This window comes from Oncorhynchus masou, chromosome 19, assembly GCF_036934945.1.
Source record: "Oncorhynchus masou masou isolate Uvic2021 chromosome 19, UVic_Omas_1.1, whole genome shotgun sequence".
NCBI lineage: Eukaryota > Metazoa > Chordata > Actinopteri > Salmoniformes > Salmonidae > Oncorhynchus > Oncorhynchus masou.
In genome coordinates, this window is record NC_088230.1 from 35,992,200 (window position 1) to 36,011,028 (window position 18,829).

Below are 18,829 nucleotides of genomic sequence, written 5' to 3' on the forward strand. Positions count from 1 at the left end.
GCATGGGGTAAGACTGAACATCCCTGACAGAATAGCATGGAGTAAGACTGAACATCCCTGACAGAATAGCATGGAGTAAGACTGAACATCCCTGACAGAATAGCATGGAGTATGACTGAACATCCCTGACAGAATAGCATGGAGTATGACTGAACATCCCTGACAGAATAGCATGAGGTATGACTGAACATCCCTGACAGAATAGCATGGGGTAAGACTGAACATCCCTGACAGAATAGCATGGGGTTAGACTGAACATCCCTGACAGAATAGCGTGGGGTAAGACTGAACATCCCTGACAGAATAGCATGGGGTTAGACTGAACATCCCTAACAGAATAGCGTGGGGTTAGACTGAACATCCCTGACAGAATAGCATGGGGTAAGACTGAACATCCCTGACAGAATAGCATGGGGTAAGACTGAACATCCCTGACAGAATAGCATGAGGTATGACTGAACATCCCTGACAGAATAGCATGGGGTAAGACTGAACATCCCTGACAGAATAGCATGAGGTATGACTGAACATCCCTGACAGAATAGCATGAGGTAAGACTGAACATCCCTGACAGAATAGCATGAGGTATGACTGAACATCCCTGACAGAATAGCATGAGGTATGACTGAACATCCCTGACAGAATAGCATGAGGTAAGACTGAACATCCCTGACAGAATAGCATGGGGTAAGACTGAACATCCCTGACAGAATAGCATGAGGTATGACTGAACATCCCTGACAGAATAGCATGAGGTAAGACTGAACATCCCTGACAGAATAGCATGGGGTAAGACTGAACATCCCTGACAGAATAGCATGAGGTATGACTGAACATCCCTGACAGAATAGCATGAGGTAAAACTGAACATCCCTGACAGAATAGCATGAGGTATGACTGAACATCCCTGACAGAATAGCATGGGGTAAGACTGAACATCCCTAACAGAATAGCATGGGGTAAGACTGAACATCCCTGACAGAATAGCATGGAGTAAGACTGAACATCCCTGACAGAATAGCATGGGGTAAGACTGAACATCCCTGACAGAATAGCATGGGGTTAGACTGAACATCCCTGACAGAATAGCATGGGGTAAGACTGAACATCCCTGACAGAATAGCATGGGGTTAGACTGAACATCCCTGACAGAATAGCATGGGGTTATACTGAACATCCCTGACAGAATAGCGTTGGGTAAGACTGAACATCCCTGACAGAATAGCATGGGGTAAGACTGAACATCCCTAAACAGAATAGCGTGGGGTAAGACTGAACATCCCTGACAGAATAGCATGGAGTAAGACTGAACATCCCTGACAGAATAGCATGGAGTATGACTGAACATCCCTGACAGAATAGCGTGGGGTAAGACTGAACATCCCTGACAGAATAGCATGGAGTATGACTGAACATCCCTGACAGAATAGCATGGGGTTAGACTGAACATCCCTGACAGAATAGCATGGGGTAAGACTGAACATCCCTGACAGAATAGCATGGGGTTAGACTGAACATCCCTGACAGAATAGCATGGGGTTATACTGAACATCCCTGACAGAATAGCGTGGGGTAAGACTGAACATCCCTGACAGAATAGCATGGGGTTAGACTGAACATCCCTGACAGAATAGCATGGAGTATGACTGAACATCCCTGACAGAATAGCATGGGGTTAGACTGAACATCCCTGACAGAATAGCATGAGGTATGACTGAACATCCCTGACAGAATAGCATGGAGTATGACTGAACATCCCTGACAGAATAGCGTGGGGTTAGACTGAACATCCCTGATAGAATAGCATGGAGTAAGACTGAACATCCCTGACAGAATAGCATGGGGTTATACTGAACATCCCTGACAGAATAGCATGGAGTATGACTGAACATCCCTGACAGAATAGCATGGGGTTAGACTGAACATCCCTGACAGAATAGCGTGGGGTTAGACTGAACATCCCTGACAGAATAGCGTGGGGTTAGACTGAACATCCCTGACAGAATAGCGTGGGGTTAGACTGAACATCCCTGACAGAATAGCGTGGGGTTAGACTGAACATCCCTGACAGAATAGCATGGGGTAAGACTGAACATCCCTGACAGAATAGCATGGAGTATGACTGAACATCCCTGACAGAATAGCATGGGGTTAGACTGAACATCCCTGACAGAATAGCATGGGGTAAGACTGAACATCCCTGACAGAATAGCATGGGGTTAGACTGAACATCCCTGACAGAATAGCGTGGGGTTATACTGAACATCCCTGACAGAATAGCGTGGGGTAAGACTGAACATCCCTGACAGAATAGCATGGGGTAAGACTGAACATCCCTAAACAGAATAGCGTGGGGTAAGACTGAACATCCCTGACAGAATAGCATGGAGTAAGACTGAACATCCCTGACAGAATAGCATGGAGTATGACTGAACATCCCTGACAGAATAGCGTGGGGTAAGACTGAACATCCCTGACAGAATAGCATGGAGTATGACTGAACATCCCTGACAGAATAGCATGGGGTTAGACTGAACATCCCTGACAGAATAGCATGGGGTAAGACTGAACATCCCTGACAGAATAGCATGGAGTATGACTGAACATCCCTGACAGAATAGCATGGGGTTAGACTGAACATCCCTGACAGAATAGCATGGGGTAAGACTGAACATCCCTGACAGAATAGCATGGGGTTAGACTGAACATCCCTGACAGAATAGCATGGGGTTATACTGAACATCCCTGACAGAATAGCGTGGGGTAAGACTGAACATCCCTGACAGAATAGCATGGGGTTAGACTGAACATCCCTGACAGAATAGCATGGAGTATGACTGAACATCCCTGACAGAATAGCATGGGGTTAGACTGAACATCCCTGACAGAATAGCATGAGGTATGACTGAACATCCCTGACAGAATAGCATGGAGTATGACTGAACATCCCTGACAGAATAGCGTGGGGTTAGACTGAACATCCCTGACAGAATAGCATGGAGTAAGACTGAACATCCCTGACAGAATAGCATGGGGTTATACTGAACATCCCTGACAGAATAGCATGGGGTTATACTGAACATCCCTGACAGAATAGCATGGAGTTAGATTGAACATCCCTGACAGAATAGCATGGGGTTATACTGAACATCCCTGACAGAATAGCATGGGGTTAGACTGAACATCCCTGACAGAATAGCATGGAGTAAGACTGAACATCCCTGACAGAATAGCATGGGGTAAGACTGAACATCCCTGACAGAATAGCATGGGGTTAGACTGAACATCCCTGACAGAATAGCATGGAGTAAGACTGAACATCCCTGACAGAATAGCATGGGGTAAGACTGAACATCCCTGACAGAATAGCATGGGGTTAGACTGAACATCCCTGACAGAATAGCATGGGGTTATACTGAACATCCCTGACAGAATAGCATGGGGTTAGACTGAACATCCCTGACAGAATAGCATGGAGTAAGACTGAACATCCCTGACAGAATAGCATGGGGTAAGACTGAACATCCCTGACAGAATAGCATGGGGTTAGACTGAACATCCCTAACAGAATAGCATGAGGTAAGACTGAACATCCCTGACAGAATAGCATGGGGTTATACTGAACATCCCTGACAGAATAGCATGGGGTTAGACTGAACATCACTGACAGAATAGCGTGGGGTTAGACTGAACATCCCTGACAGAATAGCATGGGGTTAGACTGAACATCACTGACAGAATAGCGTGGGGTTAGACTGAACATCCCTGACAGAATAGCGTGGGGTTAGACTGAACATCCCTGACAGAATAGCATGGAGTAAGACTGAACATCCCTGACAGAATAGCATGGGGTAAGACTGAACATCCCTGACAGAATAGCGTGGGGTATGACTGAACATCCCTGACAGAATAGCATGGGGTAAGACTGAACATCCCTGACAGAATAGCATGGAGTATGACTGAACATCCCTGACAGAATAGCATGGGGTTATACTGAACATCCCTGACAGAATAGCATGGGGTAAGACTGAACATCCCTGACAGAATAGCATGGGGTTAGACTGAACATCCCTGACAGAATAGCATGGAGTATGACTGAACATCCCTGACAGAATAGCGTGGGGTTAGACTGAACATCCCTGACAGAATAGCATGGGGTAAGACTGAACATCCCTGACAGAATAGCGTGGGGTAAGATTGAACATCACTGACAGAATAGCGTGGGGTTAGACTGAACATCCCTGACAGAATAGCGTGGGGTTAGACTGAACATCCCTGACAGAATAGCGTGGGGTTATACTGAACATCCCTGACACTGAACTAGGACATCCACTATATTCAAAGGGGTGATTCCCATGTTTGACCTACTTTAGCTGCATGCCTTCACTACTTACCATATCTGTATCCTAACTTTGATGCCATCTATCTCCAGTGTCTTCATTTTAAAATCGACCCCTGCCAAAAAAGAGAAGAGTCAAATATTGTGAATATGAAAACCTCTTGATTAATTCATCCTATTGAATGTGTGGAGAGGTAAGGTGAGGCGAGATGAGGTGAGAGGAGGCTAGCGAGGCGAAGACAGTCCTGCTGTTTATTCTCCTCAAGGTAGCTTTTATCTCAGTTTTGTACAGCTTTTTAACAGCAAAGATACTGAGAGCCATTTTATCCCATATCTATCAGGCCTTTTTTAAATTACGACTGAATGCTCCTTTAAAGATATAGAGCTAATGGTGATGGATCAGTGAGGTGAACTTAGTTTAGACCTGGATCGATCACAGGGGGGAAAGATACTGGAGGGGAGGAGGGAGAAGAGGGAGGGAGGAGGGAGAAGAGGGAGGGGAGGGGGAGAAGAGGGAGAGGGGGGGAGAAGAGGGAGAGGAGGGGGAGGAGAGGAGGGGGAGAAGAGGGAGGGGAGGGGGAGAAGAGGGGGAGAAGAGGGTAAGGGGGGGGAGAAGAGGGGGAGAAGAGGGAGAGGAGGGGGAGAAGAGGGAGAGGAGGGGGAAAGATACTGGAGGGGAGGAGGGAGAAGAGGGAGGGGGAGGGGGAGAGGAGGGAGAGGAGGGGGAAAGATACTGGAGGGGAGGAGGGAGAAGAGGGAGGGGGAGAAGAGGGAGGGGAGGGGGAGAGGAGGGGGGAGAAGAGGGAGAGGGGGGGGGGATACTGGAGGGGAGGAGGGAGAAGAGGGAGGGGAGGGGGAGAAGAGGGAGGGGAGGGGGAGAAGAGGGAGGGGATGGGGGAGAGGAGGGGGAGAAGAGGGAGAGGAGGGGGAGATACTGGAGGGGAGGAGGGAGAAGAGGGAGAGGAGGGGGAGAAGAGGGAGGGGAGGGGGGAGAGGAGGGAGAGGAGGGGGAAAGATACTGGAGGGGAGGAGGGAGAAGAGGGAGGGGGAGAAGAGGGAGGGGAGGGGGAGAGGAGGGGGGAGAAGAGGGAGAGGGGGAGATACTGGAGGGGAGGAGGGAGAAGAGGGAGAGGAGGGGGAGAAGAGGGAGGGGAGGGGGAGAAGAGGGAGGGGGAGGGGGAGAAGAGGGAGGGGATGGGGGAGAGGAGGGGGAGAAGAGGGAGAGGAGGGGGAGATACTGGAGGGGAGGAGGGAGAAGAGGGAGAGGAGAGGGGGGAGAAGAGGGAGAGGGGGAGATACTGGAGGGGAGGAGGGAGAAGAGGGAGAGGAGGGGGAGAAGAGGGAGGGGAGGGGGAGAAGAGGGGGGAGAAGAGGGAGAGGAGGGGGAGAAGAGGGAGAGGAGGGGGAAAGATACTGGAGGGGAGGAGGGAGAAGAGGGAGAGGAGGGGGAGAAGAGGGAGGGGATGGGGGAGAGGAGGGGGAGAGAAGAGGGAGAGGGGGAGATACTGGAGGGGAGGAGGGAGAAGAGGGAGGGGGAGAAGAGGGAGGGGAGGGGGGAGAGGAGGGGGGAGAGAGAGGGAGAGGAGGGGGAGAAGAGGGAGGGGAGGGGGAGAGAAGAGGGAGAGGAGGGGGAGAAGAGGGAGAGGAGGGGGAGATACTGGAGGGGAGGAGGGAGAAGAGGGAGAGGAGGGGGAGAAGAGGGAGGGGGGGGGGGGGGAGAAGAGGGAGAGGAGGGGGAGAAGAGGGAGGGGAGGGGGAGAAGAGGGGAGGGGATGGGGGAGAGGAGGGGGGAGAAGAGGGAGAGGAGGGGGAGATACTGGAGGGGAGGAGGGAGAAGAGGGAGAGGAGGGGGGAGAAGAGGGAGGGGGAGAGGGAGAGGGGGAGATACTGGAGGGGAGGAGGGAGAGGACTGGGTAGCAAAGCAAGAGGTATTTTAAACAGTGTAGATGGGCACTCTTGTGAACCACCAGAGAAAGAGGGAGGCAGGGACAGACAGACAGACAGACAGACAGACAGACAGACAGACAGACAGACACAGAGAGACAGACAGACAGACAGACAGACAGACAGACAGACAGACAGACAGACACAGAGAGACAGAGTGAGTGACAGAGTGAGTGACAGACAGACAGACAGACAGACAGACAGACAGACAGACAGACAGACAGACAGACACAGAGAGACAGAGTGAGTGACAGTGAGTGACAGACAGACAGACAGACAGACAGACAGACAGACAGACAGACACAGAGAGACAGAGTGAGTGACAGACAGACAGACAGACAGACAGACAGACAGACAGACAGACAGACAGACAGACAGACAGACAGACAGACAGACAGACAGACAGACAGAGAAACAGAGAAACAGAGAGATCGAGACAGAGAGGTGGGTGGGTTATGCTCCAATGATCTATGGCCAGACAGCAGCATGGAGAGGCCCAGAGAGACTGACCTGTCAGGCCAATCAGAGCACTGAGTTACTGTATATAAGAGCCATTGTAGGCCGTCATTGTAAATAACAATTTGTTCTGAACTGACTTGACTTGTTAAATAAAGGTTAAATAAATTAAATACATTAATAAAATACTATGGAGGTAAACAGACTGTCGGGTATACTGTATATTATACTATACAGTACTATACCTGTTTGTGTAGTTTCTAAACAGACTACCAGATGAATACTATGGAGGTAAACATACATGGCATTTAAACAACACAACAATCCCAGATAAACTATTAACCAGCTCTGACCGATGAGACCAACCCTCTCTGCAGGTAAAATACCATTACTCAGTATGTTGGGCTCCACTCTACTCCGCTGCAGGGTTTAACTGTGGCAAATCAATACTCAGTCCCTCCGATTCTCAGATTGAAACACTGAGAGAGACGCGAGTCTTCAGTTATATTCCTCTACTGAGCCTGAGCGTGCTCTCCCATGAGAATGAGCAGAGTAGATTACAGAAATACTGCTCTTGAACTGCAGTGTGTTCACTTGATAAGGGCCTTGGTACTTCAACCCGTCTGTAGAGCCTGTAGACACACTGTCAGACCCTCGGACTTAACCAGGGACATGCCCTTTAACCTATCTGTAGACACACTGTCAGACCCTCAGACTTAACCAGACATGCCCTTTAACCTATCTGTAGACACACTGTCAGACCCTCGGACTTAACCAGACATGCCCTTTAACCTATCTGTAGACACACTGTCAGACCCTCGGACTTAACCAGGGACATGCCCTTTAACCTATCTGTAGACACACTGTCAGACCCTCAGAATTAACCAGACATGCCCTTTAACCTATCTGTAGACACACTGTCAGACCCTCAGACTTAACCAGACATGCCCTTTAACCTATCTGTAGACACACTGTCAGACCCTCGGACTTAACCAGACATGCCCTTTAACCTATCTGTAGACACACTGTCAGACCCTCAGACTTAACCAGACATGCCCTTTAACCTATCTGTAGACACACTGTCAGACCCTCAGACTTAACCAGACATGCCCTTTAACTTATCTGTAGACACACTGTCAGACCCTCGGACTTAACCAGACATGCCCTTTAACCTATCTGTAGACACACTGTCAGACCCTCGGACTTAACCAGACATGCCCTTTAACCTATCTGTAGACACACTGTCAGACCCTCAGACTTAACCAGGGACATGACCTTTAACCTATCTGTAGACACACTGTCAGACCCTCGGACTTAACCAGACATGCCCTTTAACCTATCTGTAGACACACTGTCAGACCCTCAGACTTAACCAGGGACATGCCCTTTAACCTATCTGTAGACACACTGTCAGACCCTCAGGCTTAACCAGACATGCCCTTTAACCTATCTGTAGACACACTGTCAGACCCTCAGACTTAACCAGACATGCCCTTTAACTTATCTGTAGACACACTGTCAGACCCTCAGACTTAACCAGGGACATGCCCTTTAACCTATCTGTAGACACACTGTCAGACCCTCGGACTTAACCAGACATGCCCTTTAACCTATCTTTAGACACACTGTCAGACCCTCGGACTTAACCAGACATGCCCTTTAACCTATCTTTAGACACACTGTCAGACCCTCAGACTTAACCAGGGACATGCCCTTTAACCTATCTGTAGACACACTGTCAGACCCTCGGACTTAACCAGACATGCCCTTTAACCTATCTGTAGACACACTGTCAGAACCTCAGACTTAACCAGACATGCCCTTTAACCTATCTGTAGACACACTGTCAGACCCTCAGACTTACCCAGACATGCCCTTTAACCTATCTGTAGACACACTGTCAGACCCTCAGACTTAACCAGACATGCCCTTTAACTTATCTGTAGACACACTGTCAGACCCTCTGACTTAACCAGACATGCCCTTTAACTTATCTGTAGACACACTGTCAGACCCTCAGACTTAACCAGACATGCCCTTTAACTTATCTGTAGACACACGGTCAGACCCTCAGACTTAACCAGACATGCCCTTTAACCTATCTGTAGACACACTGTCAGACCCTCAGACTAAACCAGGGACATGCCCTTTAACCTATCTGTAGACACACTGTCAGACCCTCTGACTTAACCAGACATGCCCTTTAACTTATCTGTAGACACACTGTCAGACCCTCAGACTTAACCAGGGACATGCCCTTTAACCTATCTGTAGACACACTGTCAGACCCTCAGACTTAACCAGACATGCCCTTTAACTTATCTGTAGACACACTGTCAGACCCTCAGACTTAACCAGACATGCCCTTTAACCTATCTGTAGACACACTGTCAGACCCTCAGGCTTAACCAGACATGCCCTTTAACCTATCTGTAGACACACTGTCAGACCCTCAGACTTAACCAGACATGCCCTTTAACTTATCTGTAGACACACTGTCAGACCCTCAGACTTAACCAGGGACATGCCCTTTAACCTATCTGTAGACACACTGTCAGACTCTCGGACTTAACCAGACATGCCCTTTAACCTATCTTTAGACACACTGTCAGACCCTCAGACTTAACCAGACATGCCCTTTAACCTATCTGTAGACACACTGTCAGACCCTCAGACTTAACCAGACATGCCCTTTAACCTATCTGTAGACACACTGTCAGACCCTCAGACTTAACCAGACATGCCCTTTAACCTATCTGTAGACACACTGTCAGACCCTCAGACTTAACCAGACATGCCCTTTAACCTATCTGTAGACACACTGTCAGACCCTCAGACTTAACCAGACATGCCCTTTAACTTATCTGTAGACACACTGTCAGACCCTCTGACTTAACCAGACATGCCCTTTAACTTATCTGTAGACACACTGTCAGACCCTCGGACTTAACCAGACATGCCCTTTAACCTATCTGTAGACACACTGTCAGACCCTCAGACTTAACCAGACATGCCCTTTAACTTATCTGTAGACACACGGTCAGACCCTCAGACTTAACCAGACATGCCCTTTAACCTATCTGTAGACACACTGTCAGACCCTCAGACTAAACCAGGGACATGCCCTTTAACCTATCTGTAGACACACTGTCAGACCCTCAGACTTAACCAGACATGCCCTTTAACTTATCTGTAGACACACTGTCAGACCCTCTGACTTAACCAGACATGCCCTTTAACTTATCTGTAGACACACTGTCAGACCCTCGGACTTAACCAGACATGCCCTTTAACCTATCTGTAGACACACTGTCAGACCCTCAGACTTAACCAGACATGCCCTTTAACTTATCTGTAGACACACGGTCAGACCCTCAGACTTAACCAGACATGCCCTTTAACCTATCTGTAGACACACTGTCAGACCCTCAGACTTAACCAGACATGCCCTTTAACCTATCTGTAGACACACTGTCAGACCCTCAGACTTAACCAGACATGCCCTTTAACTTATTTGTAGACACACTGTCAGACCCTCGGACTTAACCAGACATGCCCTTTAACCTATCTGTAGACACACTGTCAGACCCTCTGACTTAACCAGACATGCCCTTTAACCTATCTGTAGACACACTGTCAGACCCTCGGACTTAACCAGACATGCCCTTTAACCTATCTGTAGACACACTGTCAGACCCTCAGACTTAACCAGACATGCCCTTTAACCTATCTGTAGACACACTGTCAGACCCTCAGACTTAACCAGGGACATGCCCTTTAACTTATCTGTGGACACACTGTCAGACCCTCAGACTTAACCAGACATGCCCTTTAACCTATCTGTAGACACACTGTCAGACCCTCAGACTTAACCAGGGACATGCCCTTTAACCTATCTGTAGACACACTGTCAGACCCTCAGACTTAACCAGACATGCCCTTTAACCTATCTGTAGACACACTGTCAGACCCTCAGACTTAACCAGACATGCCCTTTAACCTATCTGTAGACACACTGTCAGACCCTCAGACTTAACCAGGGACATGCCCTTTAACCTATCTGTAGACACACTGTCAGACCCTCAGACTTAACCAGACATGCCCTTTAACCTATCTGTAGACACACTGTCAGACCCTCAGACTTAACCAGACATGCCCTTTAACCTATCTGTAGACACACTGTCAGACCCTCGGACTTAACCAGACATGCCCTTTAACTTATCTGTAGACACACTGTCAGACCCTCAGACTTAACCAGACATGCCCTTTAACCTATCTGTAGACACACTGTCAGACCCTCAGACTTAACCAGACATGCCCTTTAACTTATCTGTAGACACACTGTCAGACCCTCAGACTTAACCAGACATGCCCTTTAACCTATCTGTAGACACACTGTCAGACCCTCAGACTTAACCAGACATGCCCTTTAACCTATCTGTAGACACACTGTCAGACCCTCGGACTTAACCAGACATGCCCTTTAACTTATCTGTAGACACACTGTCAGACCCTCAGACTTAACCAGACATGCCCTTTAACCTATCTGTAGACACACTGTCAGACCCTCAGACTTAACCAGGGACATGACCTTTAACCTATCTGTAGACACACTGTCAGACCCTCAGACTTAACCAGACATGCCCTTTAACCTATCTGTAGACACACTGTCAGACCCTCAGACTTAACCAGGGACATGCCCTTTAACCTATCTGTAGAGCCTGTGGCTGATATACTACAGTATTTACCTTGTGTGTTGAATGGGTCCTCTGACTGGACCCTCTGACTGGGCCCTCTGACTCTCGGAGGCCTACTTTTCAAACTGCCGCTTGATACAGTCTCAGGCACTCATCTAAAACACTATAGACATGCTCTCACAGTCCTGGGCCAAGACTGGAGTTCAGTCCACCTCAGTGAGAGATGGAGCGACTGAGAGGCCATTGAAAACAGTGAAGCGGCCTGCTGTCTGACCAGGACTGTGTGACTACTAGAGAGTAATGGCGTAGACACACGAGGTTTGGTTTGCTCCGAGCAGATCTCGGCTTGGCAAAACTAACATCTGTGCCTCACATACTCCCTTAAAAAACCTTCGCTCGATAAATGAAATTCCGGCTACCGAACTTCGACCATCCTCAAAAAAAAATATATTTTTTAAATGCTTGCCCGAACACTACCGAACACCAAAACGAACAAAAACGTAACAAAATGTTGTCATGATATATGCGAAAACTGTTTATACTGAGAAGCATACGATAAGCTTAAGGAGGGCGAGGGAGTATACAGTATGCAGACAGTGGCACAGTGAAAGGCCATCAACATCATCACAGTCACTGGTCTGCTATGCCTGGGGCTGGGAACATCTCCCTCTCCCTTTCTAGGATGCTTCTCTCCAAGCACCTCTCTCTTCTCCTCCCTCTTTCTATTCTTATCGATCCACCGCTCAAATCTCTCTCTCTTCTCCTCCCTCTTTCTATTCTTATCTATCCACCCCTTGAATCTCTCTCTTTTCCTCCCTCTTTCTATTCTTATCGATCCACCCCTTGAATCTCTCTCTCTCCCCTACCCTCTTTCTGTTCTTATCGATCCACCCCTTGAATCTCTCTCTTTTCCTCCCTCTTTCTATTCTTATCGATCCACCGCTTGAATCTCTCTCTCTTCCCTACCCTCTTTCTGTTCTTATCGATCCACCCCTTGAATCGCTCTTTTTCCTCCCTCTTTCTATTCTTATCAATCCACCCCTTGAATCTCTCTCTCTTCCCTACCCTCTTTCTATTCTTATCGATCCACCCCTTGAATCTCTCTCTTTTCCTCCCTCTTTCTATTCTTATCGATCCACCCCTTGAATCTCTCTCTCTTCCCTACCCTCTTTCTATTCTTATCTATCAACCCCTTGAATCTCTCTCTCTTCCCTACCCTCTTTCTATTCTTATCGATCCACCCCTTGAATCTCTCTCTTTTCCTCCGTCTTTCTATTCTTATCGATCCACCGCTTGATTCTCTCTCTCTCTCTCCTACCCTCTCGCTATGTTTCTCATTCTTCAGATCTTTCTCTATCCCTCTTTTCTATGCCTTTTGCTTCTGTCCTGGAGTCATCCATGCGTTCAGTGATTTGGAAGTGAGTGAAGTTCAGCTTCAAAGTAAGCGTAGCTTCTACGACGTCATCTAAATGAATGGGAAGTCTTGGCCCAGCTATCTTTTTTATTTATTTGCATTATTTTTAAGGGTAGATCAGTTTTAATATTGCAGATAGATTGTTGCTTCCATCAACATTTACATTACATTTAAGTCATTTAGCAGACGCTCTTATCCAGTGCGACTTACAAATTGGTGAATTCACCTTCTGACATCAGTGGAACAGCCACTTTACAATAGTAATTGTCTGCATCATTTCCAATCCCCCATATATTTTGGGGGGTAAATAGATACGTTTTGAATCTGGCATTGTTTTGCGTATCAGTTCATAAACCATGTGTCATGGAATCGGTACATCCAAGATCCTTCCACTTTCATTTTTACAGTAATGCTGCAATAGTTGGTTGTAATTTTGCATTTCCATATATTTTTGTTAGCTGCATGTGTGACATAACTCCACCAGTCCTATTTATGATATAATTTACAAATATACAGTGGGGCAAAAAAGTATTTAGTCAGCCACAACCATTTTGTTTCTGGTGTCCTTTGACAGGTCTTTGGTCTTGGCCATTGTGGAGTTTGGAGTGTGACTGTTTGAGGTTGTGGACAGGTGTCTTTTATACTGATAATAAGTTCAAACAGGTGCCATTAATACAGGTAACGAGTGGAGGACAGAGGAGCCTCTTAAAGAAGAAGTTACAGTTCTGTGAGAGCCAGAAATCTTGCTTGTTTGTAGGTGACCAAATACTTATTTCCCACCATAATTTGCAAATAAATTCATAAAAAGTCCTACAATGTGATTTTCTGGATTTTTTCCCCTCATTTTGTCATAGTTGAAGTGTACCTATGATGAAAATTACAGGCCTCTCTCATTTTTTTAAGTGGGAGAACTTGCACAATTGGTGGCTGACTAAATACTTTTTTGCCCCACTGTATATATATTTTTTAGAATTGCATTTTTTTTTTATCAATTAGTATATTTGAGTTGAACCATAATATTGGTTGTATTATTTGTTCTGTCTTTTCTGGTGGATTAAACTAAAATTGCAACCAACTTTCTACGGCTTGTTTTAAAAATAGCAATATTTTTGAGATTGTTTCATTTTCAAATAATGGAAAGTGACAGGTTGTAATGTGAATAACGGGGGAAAGGCCCTTCTTCAACATGAGGTGAGACATTCTTCCTAATCTGCTCGAGAACCAGTTCGGATTTAAGTATAACTTGTGATTGACTGAAGCCTTTAGTGAGAGGTCTAATGATTTAATATTTAATCATTTCTGCCCTCCGAATTCATATTCATTATATAAATAGGTCTGTTTAATTTAGTCTTGCTTTCCGTTCCAAATAAAATGGAATTGGCCCACCTATTTTAGCAAATTACAGACCTCAAGGAAATGAAGGAAATCCTCAAAGCAATGTAATTCTCAAGCGTACGGTAGAAAAAAGCTTCTTACAATCATTTACACTCACAGAGTAGGTTTATGTGAGAGTGGTCTTAATGTAGTGCAGCTTGGTCCCAGATATGTTTGTAATAACATGTCAACACCTTGGAGTGTTTGGAGTGGCATGATGGTACAAACAGACTGGCACCCAGGCTAGCCTAAAGGTTGACTTGTCGTCCCAAGAAGTCTAAAAGACGAAACAGTCAAAGAGCCGGTGACCATCGTTGTTTTCCTTTCTTTGCTATATACCCCTTTTTCTCCTAAATCGCTGCAACTCCCCAACGGACTCGGGAGAGGCGAAGGTCGAGAGTCACGCGTCCTCCGAAACACCACCCAACCAAGCGGCACTGTGTGTAGAGCCCTGTCTGTGTGTAGAGCCCTGTCTGTGTGCAGAGCCCTATAGAGCCCTGTCTGTGTGTAGAGCCCTGTCTGTGTGTAGAGCCCTGTCTGTGTGTAGAGCCCTGTCTGTGTGTAGAGCCCTATAGAGCCCTGTCTGTGTGTAGAGTCCTGTCTGTGTGTAGAGCCCCATAGAGCCCTGTCTGTGTGTAGAGCCCTGTCTGTGTGTAGAGCCCTATAGAGCCCTGTCTGTGTGTAGAGCCCTATCTGTGTGTAGAGCCCTGTCTGTGTGTAGAGCCCTGTCTGTGTGTAGAGCCCTGTCTGTGTGCAGAGCCCTATAGAGCCCTGTCTGTGTGTAGAGCCCTGTCTGTGTGTAGAGCCCTGTCTGTGTGTAGAGCCCTGTCTGTGTGTAGAGCCCTATAGAGCCCTGTATGTGTGTAGTGCCCTATAGAGCTCTGTGTGTAGAGACCTGTCTGTGTGTAGAGCCCTATAAAGCCCTGTCTTTGTGTTTCTGAGATGATACCATGGTGAAGACAGCTTGATGAGGACAGCTTGATGAATACAGCTTGATGAAGAGAGCTCGATGAAGACAGCTTAATGAGGACAGCTTGATGAAGACAGCTCGATGAGGACAGCTCGATGAGGACAGCTCGATGAGGACAGCTCGATGAGGACAGCTCGATGAGGACAGCTTGACGAGGACAGCTCGATGAAGACAGCTCGATGAGGACAGCTCGATGAGGACAGCTTGATGAGGACAGCTTGGCAAGGACAGCTTGATGAGGACAGCTCGATGAAGACAGCTTGTTGAAGACAGCTCGATGAAGACAGCTTGATGAAGACAGCTCGATGCTTGATGAAGACAGCTTGTTGTCAAAAAGCATCACTACTAGAGTAGGGCTGTCAAACAGACGGCCAGAGAGAGGGTCCAATCTGGCCCAAAGGTGGCTTGAGTAAACAAAATATATCTGCACAAGCACACTTTTTAAATACTTTATTTGAATTTATTTGAACCAATCAAATGTACTTTTTTAAAAAAGGATACAAACAATTCAAAAGGTCCCTAAAGGAAGCTCCTCCTTCTGCCCATGACATCTGAAACAGAGCAGTACCTCCTTCTCTAAACAGTTATTCCTCCTCCGCCAAACTTTACAGTTGGGACTATGCATAGAGTTGTCCTGGCATCCGCCAAACACAGATTAGTCCGTCGGCCTGCCAGATGGTGAAGCCATCCAGAGAACGTGTTTCCATTGCTCCAGAGTCCAATAGCGGCGAGCTTTACACCACTCCAGCCAACGCTTGGCATTGCGCATGGTGATTTTAGACTTGTGTGCGGCTGCTCGGCCATGGAAACCCATTTCAGGAAGCTCCCAACGAACAGTTCTTGTGCTGACGTTGCTCCCAGTGGCAGTTTGGAACTCTGTGGTTGTTGCAACTGAGGACAGACGATTTTTACGCGAAACTCGCATCAGCACTTGGCGATCCCGTTCGGTGAGCTTGTGTGGCCTACCACTTACCAGCTGAGCCGTTGTTGCTCCCAGACGTTTCCACGTCACAGTAACAGCACTTACAGTTGACCGGAGCAGCTCTAGCAGGGTGGAAATTTGATGAAGTGACTTGTTGGAAAGGTGAACATCGTATGACGGGTGCCACGATGAAAGTCACTGAGCTCTTCAGTAAAGCCATTCTACTGCCAATGTTTGTCTATGGAGATTGCATAGCTGTGTGTTCGATTGTATACACCTGTCAGAAACCGGGTGTAGCTGAAATAACCGAATCCACTCATTTGAAGGGGTATCCACATACTTTTGTATGTAAAGTGTACATTTATACAGACGTGGCCAAAAGTTTTGAGAATGACACAAATATTAATTTCCACAAAGTCTGCTGCCTCAGTATGTATGATGGCAATTTGCATATACTCCAGAATTAATGAAGAGTGATCAGATGAATTGCAATTAATTGCAAAGTCCCTCTTTGCCACGCAAATGAGCTGAATCCCCAAAAAACATTTCCACTGCATTTCAGCCCTGCCACAAAATGACCAGCTGACATCATGTCAGTGATTCTCTCGTTAGTGAGTGTTGACGAGGACAAGGCTGGAGATCACACTGTCATGCTGATTGAGTTCAAATAACAGACTGGAAGCTTCAAAAGGAGGGTGGTGCTTGGAATCATTGTTCTTCCTCTGTCAACCATGGTTACCTGCAAGGAAACATGTGCCGTCATCATTGCTTTGCACAAAAAAGGGCTTCACAGGCAAGGATATTGCTGCCAGTAAGATTGCACCTAAATCAACCATTTATTGGATCATCAAGAACTTCAAGGAGAGCGGTTCAATTGTTGTGAAGAAGGCTTCAGGGCGCCCAAGAAAGTCCAGCAAACGCCAGGACCATCTCCTAAAGTTGATTCAGCTGTGGGATCGGAGCACCCCCAGTACAGAGCTTGCTCAGGAATGGCAGCCGGCAGGTGTGAGTGCATCTGCACGCACAGTGAGGCGAAGACTTTTGGAGGCTGGCCTGGTGTCAAGAAGGGCAGCAAAGAAGCCACTTCTCTCCAGGAAAAACATCAGGGACAGACTGATATTCTGAAAAAGGTACAGGGATTGGACTGCTGAGGACTGGGGTAAAGTCATTTTCTCTGATGAATCCCCTTCCTGATTGTTTGGGGAATCCGGAAAAAACCTTGTCCGGAGAAGACAAGGTGAGCGCTACCATCAGTCCTGTGTCATGCCAACAGTAAAGCATCCTGAGACCATTCGTGTGTGGGGTTGCTTCTCAGCCAAGGGAGTGGGCTCACTCACAATTTTGCTTAAGAACACAGCTATGAATAAAGAATGGTACCAACACATCCTCTGAGAGCAACTTCTCCCAACCATTAAGGAACAGTTTAGTGACGAACAATGTCTTTTCCAGCATGATGGAGCACCTTGCCATCAGGCGAAAGTGATAACTAAGTGGCTCAGGGAACAAAACATCGATATTTTGTGTCGATGGCCAGGAAACTCCCCCGACCTTAATCCCATTGAGAATTTGTGGTCAATCCTCAAGAGGCGGGTGGAAATACAAAACCCCACAAATTCTGACAAACTCCAAGCATTGATTATGCAAGAATAGGCTGCCATCAGTCAGGATGTGGCCCAGAAGTTAATTGGCAGCATGCCAGGGTGGATTGCAGAGGTCTTGAAAAAGAAGGGTCAACACTGCAAACATTGACTCTTTGCATCAACTTCATGTAATTGTCAATAAAAGCCTTTGACACTTATGAAATGCTTGTAATTAGTAGTATTCCATAGTAACATCTGACAAAAATATCTAAAGCCACTGAAGCAGCAAACTTTCTCAAAATTTTTGGCCACGACTGTACAACTGTACAGCTGATTCTCAAGATCTTGCACACTAATGAGATGCTATTGAGCCCTCACTACTACACTGTCTGAGCCAAAGACTACATGCTTTCTGGTAAGTTTTGATTACAATACTGGGTTGGGTGAAAACATTTTATACGGCATACAGTATATTTTGTTAACTAGTAATTAGTAGCCTACAGCAAAGTGTGTTGAAATCATTTCTAACTTGTTAACATTTTCTGCTAGTTATTTTTTGCTACCATGTGGGTTTTAGCTTGTTTCAGCCTGCTAACTGAGGAGTGTTAATTCACCTGTTTCCATACATGTTTCATTTAAAAAAAATCTTACAAAGGAGTTGTTTAATCAAAATGCTTAACTATTTAACTGTACATGGAATTGATTTTTATTTTTTATTTTTTTACAATTTCTTGTCTTATTTTGAAAATGCCACAGGCAGTAACTGATGTGTGAAGACATTTCACTGCAACTAATGTAGAAGGAAACGCTGTGTACATTTGCAAATACTGTGCCAAATCATATGTGAAGAATGCAACAAAGTTGCAGAATCATCTGGCCAAGTGCATAAAGTTCCCACCGCGCTCACAACAAGCAACCTCTGACAAAAGTCCCTCTACTTCCATTCGAGGTGAAAATTATGAATCAGACACCTTATCGATAGCAACAGCTCATGATCCTTCTGGAATCAGATGTTTTTTGAGTCAATGAAGGAACGTGTATGCAACTGGTTCACCTCTGATGCTCACAGGCAATGTGTATTGGAAGAGATTTCTGAATGTTCTTCGCCCAGTATACACCCCTCCAACCAGACA

General features: G+C 46.5%; 1 protein-coding gene across 1 annotated transcript in view; it reads right to left on the reverse strand.

The window, feature by feature from the left end:
• LOC135505602 (ras-related protein Rab-15-like) overlaps nt 1-18,829 on the reverse strand; it is a 38,968-nt gene that overhangs the window by 11,497 nt on the left and 8,642 nt on the right. The window contains exon 2 of the mRNA XM_064924667.1: nt 4,395-4,455. Coding sequence (XP_064780739.1) covers nt 4,395-4,455 — 61 coding nt within the window. The remainder of the gene's footprint in view (nt 1-4,394; nt 4,456-18,829) is intronic.